This window comes from Lactuca saligna, chromosome 7 (assembly GCF_052625555.1).
Source record: "Lactuca saligna cultivar CGN05327 chromosome 7, ASM5262555v1, whole genome shotgun sequence".
NCBI classification, from domain to species: domain Eukaryota; kingdom Viridiplantae; phylum Streptophyta; class Magnoliopsida; order Asterales; family Asteraceae; genus Lactuca; species Lactuca saligna.
Genome location: NC_136423.1, coordinates 181543407 through 181560195, shown reverse-complemented (window position 1 = coordinate 181560195; position 16789 = coordinate 181543407). Strand labels below are relative to the sequence as shown.

General features: G+C 34.6%; 1 protein-coding gene across 1 annotated transcript; it reads right to left on the bottom strand.

Annotated features, from left to right (window-relative positions):
• Positions 1-11895: 11895 nt before the first annotated feature.
• Positions 11896-15427, bottom strand: WRKY2 (WRKY DNA-binding protein 2). The gene is made up of 6 exons (XM_078965253.1): positions 15234-15427; positions 14183-14631; positions 13925-14101; positions 13142-13839; positions 12794-12952; positions 11896-12627 (listed from the first exon to the last, which is right to left on the bottom strand). Exons 2-6 carry the CDS (start codon positions 14600-14602, stop codon positions 12063-12065), a joined length of 2019 nt encoding a protein of 672 aa, XP_078821379.1. The 5' UTR covers positions 14603-14631; positions 15234-15427; the 3' UTR covers positions 11896-12062.
• Between the last annotated feature and the right edge of the window lie 1362 nt (positions 15428-16789).

Sequence of the window (16789 nt, the reverse complement as noted above, 5' to 3'; positions counted from 1 at the left end):
GGAATATTCTAAAATCACCCCAATTATGTCAAAGCCCTAATCAGATCAATCCAAAAACCAACCCCACCTACACAACTTGCCAAAACTAGACTCTACAAAGATTCACTGTCACACCTTAAAAGTTAAAAAATATCGCTATGACATTCGAATTTCCAATTAATAAGGATAGATGACAAACCCAAACTTACTAGGAACAATAATTCCACAATCAAATCATTAAGGATACACACACCCAAAAAACAATATATAAACCTTATAAAACTTGATGAACGATTCACACGTCAATTTCACCTTCAACTAATAAAACTTGAAACCTTCGAACAACCCCAACCGCTGACAATGAACGAAATAACCAACGATCGAAAATGGATCCACCATTAAACCTAAAATGAACTGCTCAAAGACTTCTTGACCTAATAATTTTTGTTCCCAAAAGGAACTATTGTCTATAACCAGGTCCTCGCCTAATAGCTTCTTGAGTGGTACCACGTGTCAAGGTTTGGTAGATGCCAGATGCGCACCACGCATCTTGTCTATGTGCGTGGTTGCGTGTGGATTTTTATAAAATCATAGAAAACTCACATATTCTTCATACGAGCTTCGTTTTCGACGGGTTTTATATTCACGCGCATTTATCGACGAGGTCTATAACTTTCACTTAGACTCCGTTGGCTACTTTTGAATTTATTTTTAAAGTAATATTTTTAACAGAATTAGATTGTTAAAGTCCGTTAAAAATTCATAAACTCTCGTCCAACGTCTATTCTCGATTGTCTTTATATCGACGGATAGATATTGATGGGATCTTCAACTCTTGCTTAGATTGTTTCGGCTAAAAATCAATCGATCTATAATTCAATTTATGTGCTAACATGTTTGCGCTGAAATATTAGAAAAATCATAATCTCCTCATGTGAAGTCACATATGGGTGTTCTCTATATGCACACTCTCGGTTTTACGACTATGACTTATGTTCAGTTCACTTAGGCTGATAGGTAACCTATCTAAAATTCATTATTTACGATATTTGCAGGCGTATTGGGTCGAACGTGAAATTTCAAAGTATCATAACTTCTTCGTTATAAGTCTGATTGAAGTGTTCTTTATATCTCCAAAATCCTCATCACGATTGCTTCCTCTTTCGTCAAGGTTATTCAGCCTAATTTTTATTCTATTTAAGATGTGTATTTATTTTTTATTTTATTATATTGCCTTAAGCATGTATACTATATATAACTACACATAAGTCACAACATACTCGGATAATTATATTTATTTACTTTATAAAGGGTTACAATTGTTGACCATTACAATTACATCATTTTATTAATGCCTAGCAAGAAACACGGGCGTTAAATGAAACATCCTAAAAATACGGTCCAAAATTTTCATTTTTAATTCATTAAATAAATCATAAATAACATCATCATGTAAACGTCATAAAACGTGTATCTCCAAAAACATGACATCAACTGTAAAAATATCAAAATATCATCTCAAATATCATAGTGAAATATCCGAGGCTATAAAATTGTGGTGTGTGCCATGCGATCATCCCAAACCCTTTCCTTTGCTAGTAGAAGTACTTGAAACCAAAACTAAAAACTGTAAGCATGAAGCTTAGTGAGTTCCCCCAAATTACCACATACCATACAAATAACATATAACATATAAAATAACTTTAGGACTCTGCCCAGCTGCATCGGGACGAACCCGACATCAGCTTACCCGGCATCGGGCTCACCCCGGCATTAGACCACATCTAGCATCGGGCTTGCCCCGACAAACACACGGCGTGTCATATATCATAAACACATAACATAAACATATAACACACATCAGGATTGCCCCGACATCGGACCGAAGCCAGGAACACATAACACATAACATGGATAAATCACAAAGGCATCAACCATACATAAATACTTCTCGGGACCGCCTCAGCATCGGATCGAAGTCCGAAACACATACTCTACATCGGAATATCCCCGGCATCAGACCGAAGTTTGGCATATGCTAACATACATAAACGGGCTGGTGTTTTCGACCCATTCCTACTAAAGGAAAACTCACCTCTCAAACTAGATGCTAAACTCGTGTGTGAGGAATCTCTGCTGGGTGCTCCCATGACTCCTCGGCTAAATCTATACAATAATAATCAATTAGAAAACTAAAAATCCATCAAAGGGTAAAATCACCATTTTACCCCTGGTCAAAGTCGATTCTCTAATCAAAGTCAACATTCTGAGTTGACCAACTCGCCGAGTCAACCTTTCAACTCGTCGAGCTCTTTTAACTCAAAAATCCTGAAATCACGACTCAACTGGCCGATTCGTTCCTCTGACTCGTCAAGTCCTAACGAGCTGCTCATAGTTGTGACTTGGAGAATCAACCCGTCGAGTTCCTCTACAGAATCGTCGAGTTCTACCAAAAACTGGAATGAGACAACTCGGTCCGACTTGTCGAGTTCCCTCATGGACTTGACGAGTCTCTCTGTCTGTTTGGCCATCTTAACAGATTAAGACCCTACACTTCAGATCTAAGTCCCAAACTTCGTCCACAAACTGGAAATGGCCTCTTAATGGTAGAGTTTCCAACTTTATCTACTCCCAATCTTTCTTAATGGATTTAGCTCAAACCCTAGCTCCTTAAGACATAATTCTTTGTCTAAAATACTTATTAATCCTACCTAAGACATGAGAACCAAGATCTAGGCCCTAGACACCCACCAACCTCATAAAGTCTCAAACTTTACTTCCATGCATGGCCCTTTGGGGCTTAAAAGGCCATAACAACATCCTTAGGGTTTGCATGGGACTCAAATGGCATAAAGTTTGCACCTTTATGCCTTTACACTCCTTAATGACTCCAGATTTGAAAGTATAATCAACTTGGGGCATCCATGACTTATAAATCATACTTATTGGACAAAAATACCATAAGAGTGACCATAAAGAGATCTAAGGAACCACAAGGCAAGTTAGGAGCTTGATTACCAGAAAGTGATGAGAATGGAACGAAATCCCTGGCTCTATTGTAACATACAAGTTCAGGTATCGTGCTTTGTAATTTTGAGCATTGAGTTCTAACATATATTTTTACGAGAATTGAAGTAAAACTATGTTCAGAATCATTCGGAAAGTATTGAAAGTCTTATGAGATTCCGATCAAAAGTCAACTATTGAAAATTTACGAAAATATGAAGTTAGAAATAAATAAAGATAATGTTAATGAAAGTTGTAAAGAATATCTTTAGAAACATTTAGGCAAAACCTCATCGAAATCTAAGTTATAATGAAGAAGTTATGACTCCTTAAAGTTTCACGACAGAACCGGCATGATGCTGTATGACGTAAAAAGTGAGTTTTTGATAAACTACTTTGTATCCTTTATGATCTAAATGAAAGTTGTAGTATTCGTTAAACTAAGAACTTTCATAAAAAGAACGTCAAAATCTGACTTCGTATGAGTAAGTTATGATTTTTCTAAGATTCGGTATAGCAGTAGACAGCTAAAAACTCGAAATATAGATCGGGTGATTTTTAGCCGTCACAACCTAAACGAGAATCGAAGGTCTCATTAATAGTAGAACAACGGTAAAAATACAGACGAAAACGGAAGTCAGATGAAGAAGTTATGAATTTTTAACGGACTTTTCCTATCTCGGCCTGTTAAAAATATAACTTTAAAATTAAAGTCAAAATTAGCCGACAGAGTCTTGATGAAAAGTGTAGAGAATAATCTCACCTTCGCGTGGATATAAAGAACGTAAAAAATGGAGCTCGTGTGCAAAATATATGGATTTTAAAAGTTTAGAAAATCAGTGTGCACCCAGCGTACTCATGTTTGTGATCCGGAGGTGACAATGTCAACACCTTCTTCGCATACGACACGTGTCACACAAGTTCAACACGTATGATGCCACACATCAGGGTATGCCCAGCGTAATGGCTAATAGAGCAGTATGCCCAGTGTACGTGAAGATTACACCCAACGTAATTCGGGTTTCAGCCACTATAAATAGAAAGCAACGCCTTCAGGTTTTTGTTTAGAAAATATATTCTCTCTCACTCTCTACTTCTTCTCTAGCTAATTTTAAACCCCCGAGGTCCTAGTATCATCCCCGACGCTCTGAAGTTCCCGAGAAAATCATATTTTCAAGTCGAAACTATGCCCGCGTAAGGCCGATTTTCAACTAAAATCCTCGGTTTCATCATAGAAAGTCATTTTTAGAGTCGAAGTGCTGCCCAAATTATCATTTATTCCTTGGTTATTTCACAGTGAGTTCAATATATAGGAACAATTCTATGTTATGTGTTATATGTGCTATGTGTTTTTCCGTGTTATTATTTTGTGCTATTTTGGTAGCAAAGATGTACCTTTGACCATGTGATCAGTGGAAGGACTTAGATTCACAGTGGTATTGGTATGTAGCCTCTGGCTGTGTAGAGCATGTCTCATAAGAGAATGACTTCTACCCCTATGACATTGGCAGAAGGTTAGATAGGGCTAAAAGCCTGAAATCTACCAAAATGTTTAAATCAGAAAGTGTATGTCTTCTTTACCATTAGGCCGAAGCTTTATTGATGTATATCAAGTATTGAAATTGTTATGTCTCATTGATTGTATATCTTTGAATCAAATCATTGATTGATATGGAAAGTCTGTCACATGATTCACATATGCCTTTGTTGTTCCTTGTTTCTCTTTGCTTCTGCTATATTGAAGTATATATATATATATATATATATATATATATATATATATATATATATATATATATATATATATGGCATAAGGTTATATTGTATCTATTATTGAACTCATTAAGCGTCACCGCTTACCCCTCTCAGTGTTTAACAATTGCAGGTAATAAGCATCCAGTATAGTCTTATACTGTTGGAAGATTTAGAATAGTTTATACTATTACTTTTGTACTTAGGTTTATGTATGTATATGAATAATAGATTCCTGGGTAGTTATGTAATATACTAAAACTTAGAAGGTTTGTATCCAATCTTTTGTAATCAAATTATCAATGTAAAATATATTTATGAATGTGCATGTAGCATGTATTGGAGTAATATGATGTAGTTTTATTGAAGGGGTTCTATTATCTATAACCTTCTTCTTGAACCTTCAAGCTCATTCTTCTTCTTCTAGTCTTCAAGAACACACAAACCACTCAAGGATGGCTCACACTCCCAAAATGCTCTAGGTTTGTGGATTAGGGTTTAGGACAAGGAATCTGTAAATGAGTCCAAGGGGTGGGGATTAAGATACCTAAATAGGGTGCAAAACCCCGAAATTAGGGTTTCACCCTGGCCGAGCTACTCGCCAAGTCGGGGATCTCGACTCACCGAGTAATTACCTCAAACCCCGCGCATACTCTACCCTCTACTCGACGAGTTAGGGTCACCAACTCGTCGAGTCCTTTCAAAATAAATAAATAATTAAATTAAATGTGTACCAAGAACCAGGCGTTACATTAAAATTCTCTCCACCTTAGGATGATTTTGTCCCTGAATCAAGCATCTATAAACAGATGAGGATAGCAACTCATCATGACGTCCTCCGTCTCCTAGGTGAGGTTTGGCCTATATGTGTGTTTCCATCGCACTAACACTAATTTAACCATCTTACATCTTAACTTGTAACATCCTAAAAAGTCATGGAAAAATTTTCATTTTTAAACCATTGATTCATATAACATTGTATTCCCAAATTCATTCAATGTGAAATACTATTTAAACAACAAAGTAAAATCATGACTAGTTAAATGAGGTATAAATTCTAGGGTATGTTGTGCAATCACGTCTGGCCCTTCCATTTCGAACTGTAAGTACCTGAAACCATAAATATGAAAATGTAAGCACAAATCTTAGTGAGTTCCCCAAAATACCACATATTATACATATCAATGGGCCTAACCTGCACATTAGGCTCAGCCCATAATGATAGGCTGAGCCCTTCCTAATCAATGTGCTCAACGCAATATACAATTGGGCCTAGCCCATCATATAATGGGCCCATCATACAATACAAGAGGCACAAACACAACTATCATCCTATAAAACAATCCTAGTGGGTCGACATTGGTGCCTTCGACCCACGGGTACAATGAGTAGGCTTAGCTCAAATCGAGATAACCGAAACACACACGCACTTTTGCTATCCAGATCTTCACACTGAACACATTCAAAATGGAATTACCGATTGCTTAGGGCTAACCGGTTACGAAACATTAAAACTACAAAGGTTAGGAAGAATAATGGTTCATTTGTACTATATATATATATATATATATACACACACACACTATCCGTTTACCTGCACGATGCGACAGACGACGATAAGGGTGGGGAGGTAGTGTGTATTGTTTTTTTTTGCAAATAATTTTTTAGTGAAGGAATCTGCAAATATCTTTACAATTAAGATGGGCCCAAATAGTCATATAAGTGGCGAATATGAAAAACTGTCTTTCTATAAACATCTATATTCCACATCAGGTAATGGAAAATGCGGATTTGATAGCAAATTGTGAGGTTTTTATGGTTGAGAGCTTTTTAGTGGATTGTGGTTGTAGTGATGTAGCATGCATTAGTGTTTATGGTTTAAGGTTTGGAGTTTAATGTTTGAGATTTAGAGTTTGGGGAAATTTTAGGTTTTGGATTTTGATATTGATTTTTTTACGGTCATTCACATAAAAAGCATTACATTTTGGTATTGAATATATATATATATATATATATATATATATATATATATATATATATTATAAGATACAAAGTATATGATAAAAAAAACTAATGTTTTATATATATGATGTTTTTTTTAATTGTAATATTAATCATACCATATTTTTAAACTTAAATGATCTAACTATTATATCTTTTATGATGTACAAAATATATGATAACACAAAACTAATGTTTTATATATACTGGCTTTTTTAATAAACTTTATAATACTAATCACACCATATTTTAAAACTTAGATAATCTAACTATAAACAATAAATACTTTAACGTAAACATAGAATACACAATAGGAGTCAAGAAGGCTACAAACTAACATTAATATGTAAATAAGTGTTGGAATATTGAAACACTATACAATTTGTCAAAATCATACACTCCATATTCTTTCATTTGGAGAAACATTGAAAAGCCACAAATAAAAATGAAGACAAATATGCACACACAAATAAAAATGCTATATTATTATATGTTTGTAGATCTTCCTAAAATGAGAACCTCAACCAACAAACATTCACCACATGTTATCCACCAGTGGTGAGCTAACTACCCATATATCGCCCAACCATCAACCAAAAATTCGGCTAAGTTTCAGGATTTCTGTGATCCAACTCTCCATAGATGCCTAACATAATGAAAAGGGGATTATAAACAAAGTATTTACTCACATGTGCTTTTTATTTAAGTATTCAATATGTTTCAACTTTTTGTCATTTATAGTTTTAATTTATAACAGTTATCAAATGAACCATGTATATGTTATTAAGCATCACTTTTAGAAGGAAATGGTAAAATGGTCATTTAGTCATGTATAGACAGTTCATTTAGTCTATATAAGAAGATTTAGACAACACTTAACACAAAATAAAACTGGGAACTATCCCCTAAGTAAAATAAAACTTGATTGAATTCGAGAAATAGCAAGGTACTTTGCTTGATTTTCTTATTATAACATCCTACATCCATTTATTCCTATTACAACATTTTACTGTACATTTTCCGCACTACATTAAACAGTGTACTTAGAAAGAGGTATTTAAAAGATAAATTAAACACAAATGTATGTCGCATTTAGCTTAAAGATACATGACAGTTTCAAAGACAACTATAGCAGTGTACTTTCAAATGTCATTCAAATGATTTTCAAAAAATAGTTAGCCATGACAGATCAGACGATTTTTGAAACATGGGCAAGATTGGGATTCAAAAAGCATGAGGCATGAAGTTTACCCGATGAAGGGAGTTTCAGAGTATTCCAAACTTTCCCAAGTCCATATCTATCTTCGCCATTCCAAAAGAAACTATATTATTCACATCCACACACACAACTAAAAAGTTTAATGAAACACACACACACATACACACTTGCAACAGCTGGAAAATTTAAACACACACACACATACACTGAAAATGATGGAAACACGTTGTTTTTAAAAAATTACCTAATAAAAGCATTATAGTTTTGATATTTTTATTTAAATACAACATTTTATATTTCCATAAATTTACCCAATTATAGTGATGTTATCCAAGGATAAGTCTATTTTCACTAATAGTTGAATAGTTTTTTCAAAGTACAATATAATTATTAGAATTTTTGGAAGTATTTTTTGAAGTATAGGGATGAAAATGGGTAAAGTTTCTAAGTAACATGCCTAAGAAGGAAAAAAATGATAATTGTTATAACAAAAATTGAAAAATCGATGTCATATAAACAAATAAATGAAAGTACCTTGTGTTTTCTTTCAATTAGCAGAATAAGCAAGTGGCTTATAATTGGTAATGCTTCAATATCATCTATTAGCAAGCATTCTCCTAAACAAAAACAGATTGAACAGTCAACGATGAATGATCTTTTTAAACAGTCAAGCCACTAAAGTGATCCCATTAGTAAAACACCTTTGAGAGATGCATAAGTAAGATCATATTTATGAAAAACATTTTAAGAAGTGTCATATTAATAGGGTACCCATTTTAAGAAATAACCTTGAAAAAAAACAATTTAAGAAGTGTCATATTAAAATTCTATACAATCAATAGCAGGTTAGACATAGAGAGCATATCTAAAAAAATTTAACACATGGCTCATTGTTATCTCCAAAGTTCCAAGAGCATGGATTCAACCCTATAACTTTAAAATTTACATTTCAACTACAAATTAGAGACCCTGTCAAGAAAAGGAGATAAAGGATCATTTATATTTCCTTCTTTAGTCCAATATATTCACAAACAAATACATATAAAATGAACATGACTATACAAAAGGATACATACAAACACTAACACAATACAAATAGATAAGCACACCTGCATATTTTTCTAATATGAATACACAAACCATAGATACTTCAATAAGTGTAAGTAATTTGAAAACATACATTAGAAAGAGAGAAATCAAACATCAAGATTTTTATAAGCCAAAAGAATAAAAAACAAAGCAATAGATTGAGTATGGAAAATGTATACTTGTTAGATCCAACAGTCTCTACGAAGCAAACACCATTTGAAATTGATGGCCTTGTTGGCGGTAATTGGTGATGGTTTTTGTTGGCGGGTGTAAATGGTGGTGGCAGCGTTGATTGGCGGTCTTTGTGGCGGATAAGGATTATGGAGAAAAGCGAATGGCGTGGTGTGCGTTTGAGTTTGTGAGTGGAGGTGTAAGCGAGGGTGGGCAAAGACGGTGGTGGCAAATCGTAATGAGAAATATGAGAGAGTGGTTGAATTGATAGCTGACAATGGAAGCATACATACAAAAATGTTATTGAATTCTAATAGAAAGACAGAAGGAATGGAGGGTTGTTGACCCAACCTGGATCAAATGGATGAAGCCGATTTGGTCTTACCTGAAGCAAAGTCGACTGGGTATCTTATGGTTCTTTATCGGAAAAGTGTTGTAAAGGAAGAGACAAGGTGGAGATGGCTATCTAATGCGATTCTGCTAGAGGAGAGAATATAATAAAGGCAGGTGGTGGTGCGTTGTTGGCTCCTGGTTTGGGGTTTATTTCTATTGAATGGTGTGTGATATTGCCGAATTCAGGTGATGATGGTGGAGGAGAATTAGGGTTGCGGTTACGGTTTATGATGGTGAGAGAAGATGTCGGTGTTTATAACAAAGTGGCTGACGGACTCCGGTAAGGGTAGAAGATTTCTAAAGCATTGGTCATCAAGTTGAGAAGGAAGAACATCTACTTAATGTCGTGAGGGTGTAGAAGTTGGTGGTAACAGAGGGATGTCGGAGACTAAAGAGACCAAGGAGAGAGATGAATGAGATATGGTTTAATGGCGGTTGTTGTGTCATGCGTGTAGAGGGGATTAGGGTAACATCTATAAAGTAATACACTAAAATACATTTAGGTACCGTAAGATAAATTTATATACACGTATAGCATGTATGTAGATTGTAAGCTTACTATTATTGTACATTCTGTTCAAACAGTGATACCTCTTAAATTTCAAGAAATATTGAATATGCTTTACATAATACTGTGTGTGTGTGTGTATATATATATATAGTAAGCATTGGGCTATATACATAGAGTTCTTCTAAGATTTTCCCTTCTTATGAAATTATTTTTCTTACCGTTAAAAGTGAATCTTTGCTACTTTCTTGTAAATATCTTTGGTGTTTGCAAAATTTGAAGATTTTAGTAATTAAATATTCTAAAGTTTCACAAAAATTAAATAACAATTTCCTGTGCCTTGATATCTTCCTATGTAACATGATTTTTTCAATAGGCAAAAAGCCTTTACTCATAAAGAGTTAAAGACTCAATGTTTGGATTTTTCTCATGTAGGAGTACCAAGCTCGAAATCCACCCAACTGAGAGAAAAGAAAAATAAAAATGTGATGCCAATCAGCATACTAGCAAATGAATTATGAAATTCTAGGGCGAAACTAATTGGTAACTAGCACAGCGGTATCTAGTATTGTTCTTCCTATGTAACATGATTTTTTCAATGAGCAAAAAGGGTCTACTCATAAAGAGTTAAAGACTTAATGTTTGGACTTTTCTCATGTAGTAGTACCAAGCTCGAAATCCACCCAATTGAGAGAAAAGAAGAATAAAAATGTGATGCCAATCAGCATACTAGCAAATGAATTATGAAATTCTAGGGCGAAACTAATTGGTAGCTAGCACAGCGGTATCTAATGTTGTTCTTTCTCCTTAAGGTTGAGTGTTCAAATTTCGTCGTTGATATAAGTAAAATTAAGGAGTAGTTTAAGAGTAAATTAGATTTATCATTTCAAAAAAAAATGTGAAGTTCAGTAGTTTAGGGGTAGATTATATTTGCCGTTTAAAAAAAATGGTTTATAGTTGGAAACTATTTATTTTATTTGTATGAGTGCTCCATAAAAATACGTGAATACTTTTAAAACATGTTAAGTTATATAAAATGTCTTATCTAAAATACACTATCCTTGTTTTTTTTAATAATAATAATTAAGCCAAGTTCAGAATATATATATATATATATATATATATATATATATATATATATATATATATATATATGGAAACTTTCTGTTTTTCAATTATTCTTAAGTTACAAGTTTCTAATAAAACTTTTTGTTTTTCAATTTTTTCTTAAGAGCTTTTAACTTTTTGTTTTTCAATATTTTCTTAAGAGCTTTTAAAAATTGCATGCCAAACATGCTCATTATTTTCCGGTATATGATGTTTTATTTAACAAGAATTATAATGTTTTTACCAATCTACGTAACCAAATAAGTTGGTTACCAAATTATACACGCATAAGTCAAACTTTTGATAACAAACAAACAAATTGGTAATAAAAGATTAAAATCATTGTGTTGCATAAGTTGATAAAACTAGTTTCATCACATAAATATATCATTTAAACCAATATCAAATACAATGATTACAAAATAATCATGATGATAATAAATAAATTTTAAAAAAAAAAGTGAGAAGAGTAAACAGAAAAGGACACTAATAGTAAAAAAAAAACAAACTCCCAACTACAAAATTGCGTAGCATTGCCGAAATGGAACATACACTAATGTTCAAATTGTCATATATATATATATATATATATATATATATATATATATATATATATATATATATATATATATATATATATATATATATATATATATATAATAATATAATATTTATGTATAAAGGATAAAAAACCTTCTCCCAATGTAGTTTCAGAATCTTGAAATAAGTACTTAAAAACAAGAAAACCCCTACAAAAGATGATGATGCAACATGAAGCCCATTTTCTTCTACTCTTTCCCCAAAAAAAAAAAACAAATCTTGATCGAATTACAATTTTCACATCTGAGGCCCAAGTGGCAACCGGTTCATCATCTGATGGTAAATGGGTGCACCAGGGTCCGACATGGGCTCCACCTTCGGTTCACCTTTTGGCAACATCAACGGCTGTGGCTGACCTAAATAATGATGAACAGGAAGAGCAGGCATTTTCCCATGGCTATGGTGATGGTTAGCCAGACTGAGACCCATATGAGCCAACCCACCCGGTCCTTGTTGGCTCATAGGATACCCGTTGTATCCATGGGCGGTCCCACTCCCAGTGGGACCACCCATCTGACCATGACCACCACCAGGTAAACCATAATGATGGTTTACCTGAGCCTGAGCCCTATCGAAGCGGGCCATGGCGGTTTGCATACGAGATGGCTCAGGCATCGATAGGGCTTCTGGAGTCATGTTGTTGTTGTTGTTATTATTATTAGCATGACTACTGTTGCGTGCAGCTGGCACATCATGGTTGTGTTTCCCTTCGTAGGTTGTTATAACTGATTTTAAATCATGTGAAGCCCTTTCCACGTGTTTCCTCACTGTGCATCCTGTGCTTGTACACTTGTAGTAACTCCTGTCAAATTTAATTTCAAAAAACACCAATTCATGTCAAAAGAGGAAAATTAATTTTGTCTTTACCCATAATAGCAATTTACTTACATTTCTTTACTTATACAGTAAACTAGGTTGGTATTATTTAAAACAATTATAATAAATATAATAATAGTAATAATAATAACCTGGGATTTGGGTTTCCTTTGACAACTTTTTGTCCATATTTACGCCAGCGGTATCCATCATCAAGAATGTCCACTTCACTGGTTGTTTGCACAACTACCCTCGGCTCCCTTATAGCCCGGGTGGCCCCACTTACATCAGCTGCATATGCTTCAACTTTTCTAAAAATATCAAAAAAAAAAAAAAAACATTTTAATATTAAAAGGTGTTTGGATAATTAAAAATGATTATGTAACAAAACAGTTTTCGTTGCAGCTAGAGTATCAAACTGATTTTTTTCATCCCTAAAAGAACAAGTAGTAGCTTACTCAAACCCTAATTAAAAAGTGTAAGAAAGATTTTATTAAAACCTTCTTTTAGACTCAGATTCATCTCCTTCACCATCATAACCAAGTGACACACTGCCATGTGTCGCCCGGTCATCTTCCTCGTCATTTGAAAATGTAGACGACCCATCCACAGCATCACTAGATTCAAAATGACCGTTTTGCCCCTGCATAGCCATCCCAGAAGACGTCACCTCATAATTACCTTCCTGCCCCCACTGACCACCATTCCCACCTTGGTCATTTCCATCACCTTGCATCTCACTTAACATGTTTGAACATCCAAGTCCAGATCTTTTAGTGGGCCCGAGTTTGGGATGATTGTGGGCCCCTTTGTAAATAATTTCAGTTATATGACCCTCGTGGGACCTTTCAACTTTCTTTTTAACAGGACAATTTAAATGAGTGCATTTGTAATAGCTTCTTGGATACTCGCTTCCTTTCACTTGTTTCTGTCCATATTTCCTCCAATTATATCCATCTTCAGATGACGCGCTGTTGGAATTATTACCAATATCTCCATTTATTCTTTGATCTGATGCATCATCTTCATGATGTTCTTGAGATCTTTCAGAATTGCCATTAAGAAAGCCCGACCGAATATGGAGTGAAGATGTTTCATTTTGTGTTGGTTCAATCTTTTGTGGTGGGAATTGTCTTTCAGATTGAACATGAGTTTCATTATGTTGAAAAGATTGTGTAGACATGAAGGGTGGATTCACCTAAATGATCCAAAAGAAACAAATCATTAGCGTTTATGAAATATCCTGAGAAAAATAACTTTTAAAGGTATGTTAATCTGCTTACATGATCACGAGATACAGGAGCCGAATCTGGGAAAGGCTTGAAGGCAAAAGAAGTGTTATTAGTGTCCTCAAAGAAATTTTCTTTAATCCTATTAGAGGAATCCAAGAACATCATGGAGCTTCTACCATTACCATTGGGAACAAATTGGAACTTTCCAGTAGTTGGAGATGGTTGAACCTACAACAGAAAGGATCATTTAGTATAGTAAATTACTAATATACCCCTAGTTTATCTAGCTTTATAGTGAGCAGAGCTTACCAATGAGTTGGAAAGGAAAACAGGTGATTCCAGAAAAGAAGTTGGGCTAACACCAGGTGAAAATAAATATGGAGATTGTTGAGTTTGTGAATTATCAGAAGATTTTATAATCTCTGTATTCAACCTAGGAGCATTATGACCAGCTCTAGCTGCCATTCTTTCAACAAGAGGTGCCCTTGAGTTCGTTTTTTGATCACCAAATTCACTTGATTTTGACGCATCACCATTTTCAGACCCGATTTGGGGATTTGGTCCAGGGAAAGTGAACCCGGTGTCGTTATTGGTATCATGTTTTGGAGGGTCGGATACTGATCTTGAACCAGGATCATCTCCCAACATAGCTGCAAAAAAAGACCTAGGGCTAGGGCTCGGAGGCATCCAATCGCCGATTATCCCACCATGATCGTCAAATCCACCCATGAAAATCGAAAGCTTTCTTCCTTGAGTATCTGTTAAGTGGCTTGTTAGTTTTTCAGACTTCGAAATTTTACACGAAATCGAAACAGTGATGATGGTGTTTTATGTACCAAATCATAGTGTTTTGGTCGTGTTTTTTTTGGAATCGTCAAGCTTTAAACAGTAATGATAGTGTTTTTATGTACGAATTAATCGATTGCGAAATAACAACAACAAATAAATGTACAGATTTAATTTCCGCTTTTGGTAAAACGATAAACCAAAAAAAAACATTTGAATCGTCTACCCGATTGAAGTGGGTAGACCACAATAATAGAAGATAATACAGTTTTTCTAAAATGGGAATCGAAAATCGATGATATTCAAACATTCGCTTTTCACATATTCTCGTGGATTACGCCCAATTTTGCAATCCCGAACAAAAAATCGATATCCGAAAACGATCTAGTTAAAGGGAATTCAATAAAACCAGAGATCTGAATGCGATTGCAAAATCCAACAAACTTCAAATCAAATCTATCATTTCTTTCACACGAACAATTAAGGGTATAAACTACAGAAACTAAAAATGGAAATCCAATTGAAGAATCGATGGAAATGATTGAAGAACATGATTAAGGGTTGTGATACGTACCTGGAAAACAACACACAGACAGTCAAGGGTAAGCTGATAACAAAGGAGACCCTTTTGTCTCCTCTGATTAGTTGATTCTCTGTGATTAACAGGCTTCCATTCGATTAAAGAAGTAATTTCTTGACAGAATTTTTTGGTAATTTTCCCTTTTGTTTTCCCACCTCAGCCCCCTTCTCTCTTACAAATCTTATTGCAGAGAAATTTATAAATAAATAAATGTATGGTTTGTTGGGGTGGACCCGAAATGATTGGAATTTTAAGGGTCTACCAGAGAGTGAAAAATAATTTCTTTTCTAATTTTTGTTTCTTTTGTCTATTCTTAAAGAAAATATTTTTATTATAAAATTTCCTAATTTAAAAAGAGAAAAAATTTACTTCTCAGGTAATAATTCCCAACACATAACACATGATTATAAAGTAGGGATGGTTCTGAAACTGGACCGAACGGATTTTGAACTGGGATAACTGAAGATCGATTAAAAAGAGAACATGAAAAAACCAAAAAACGACAATAACATATTAGAGGAATCAAGAATTTGACTGAGTTAAAAAGTTCATCATACTATAAAAGCAAAAATTATTATTTCTTTAGATTTTTTTAGTTATTTATATGGAAAATGATACTGTAACACAACAAAATTTCAACTTTGTTCCGAATTGGTCACCAAAGTTATTTTTTGCACAATTAGTCAAACTTTAAAATTACATGTCAATGACGTCATTTTGAGCAAGGTAACGGATGAGTCGGTTAGATTGCTTACATGTAAATTATAAATACGAATAAAAAGAAATATGAAGGTCACGTTAGTAATGTCACGTAATTATCAGTGTAAGTGAGAGGAACTTAAGTTAAGCTATTCTTCATCGTTTCATTATCAGTACTCCAGAACATCGAGAAAGAGCTAGGGTTTTCAAGAATCTACAAAACGAAGTGAAGTAGCAGGCAAGCAGTAGCTATTTCAACCTCGACCCCCCTGCGATGTGTCCTATAGTTGAACTCAACTTTAACTATGTGTTTATTAGTCGTCCTTTCTCTTATACCAACGGTATGAAATTCACATTTACATATCATGATTTTTATGGTATGGCATACGCAAAGTGTATTACTTTTCTCATACGTTTCATGCAATTAGATTGTAAGAAGATATACTACTATGAGCCAGGTGTTCCCCTTTTGAGTGACATTATGCCTATTCCGAATGATGTGGACTATGTAGGTTCCATCTTTGATGTATATGGAACTGGTGACCAAATATCCCTTTATATGGACTGATGCGACATCGACCTACGGGGAGTCTTCTGGTCTTCAACTGCGGCGGAGATCTAGACATCACAATGCAAAGTCATTAGAGCCGCCCCAGGGACTATGCCCTGGGAGCGGACTTCGATGGTCAAGTTAGATCAGCTGGAATAGTTGAGATGGTCCTCCATAGTTGGAGAGAAACCATCTTGATGTTGGTGGTGGTGTATGGTAGCTGACGGCGGCGGGTGGTCGCTGAGCCACCCGGTCGGAATATAGTGTGGTGGCTCAGCCATGGGGAAGCCCCTAGGAAAAG

Coding starts and splice junctions, on each gene's coding strand:
- WRKY2 (XM_078965253.1), bottom strand. CDS start 14,602: ATGGGTGGATTTGACGATCATGGTGGGATAATCGGCGATTGGATGCCT. Junction 13,840..13,924: donor CTCCTGTATCTCGTGATCAT/GTAAGCAGATTA, acceptor TGGATCATTTAG/GTGAATCCACCCTTCATGTC. Junction 12,953..13,141: donor GAATCTGAGTCTAAAAGAAG/GTTTTAATAAAA, acceptor TGATATTTTTAG/AAAAGTTGAAGCATATGCAG.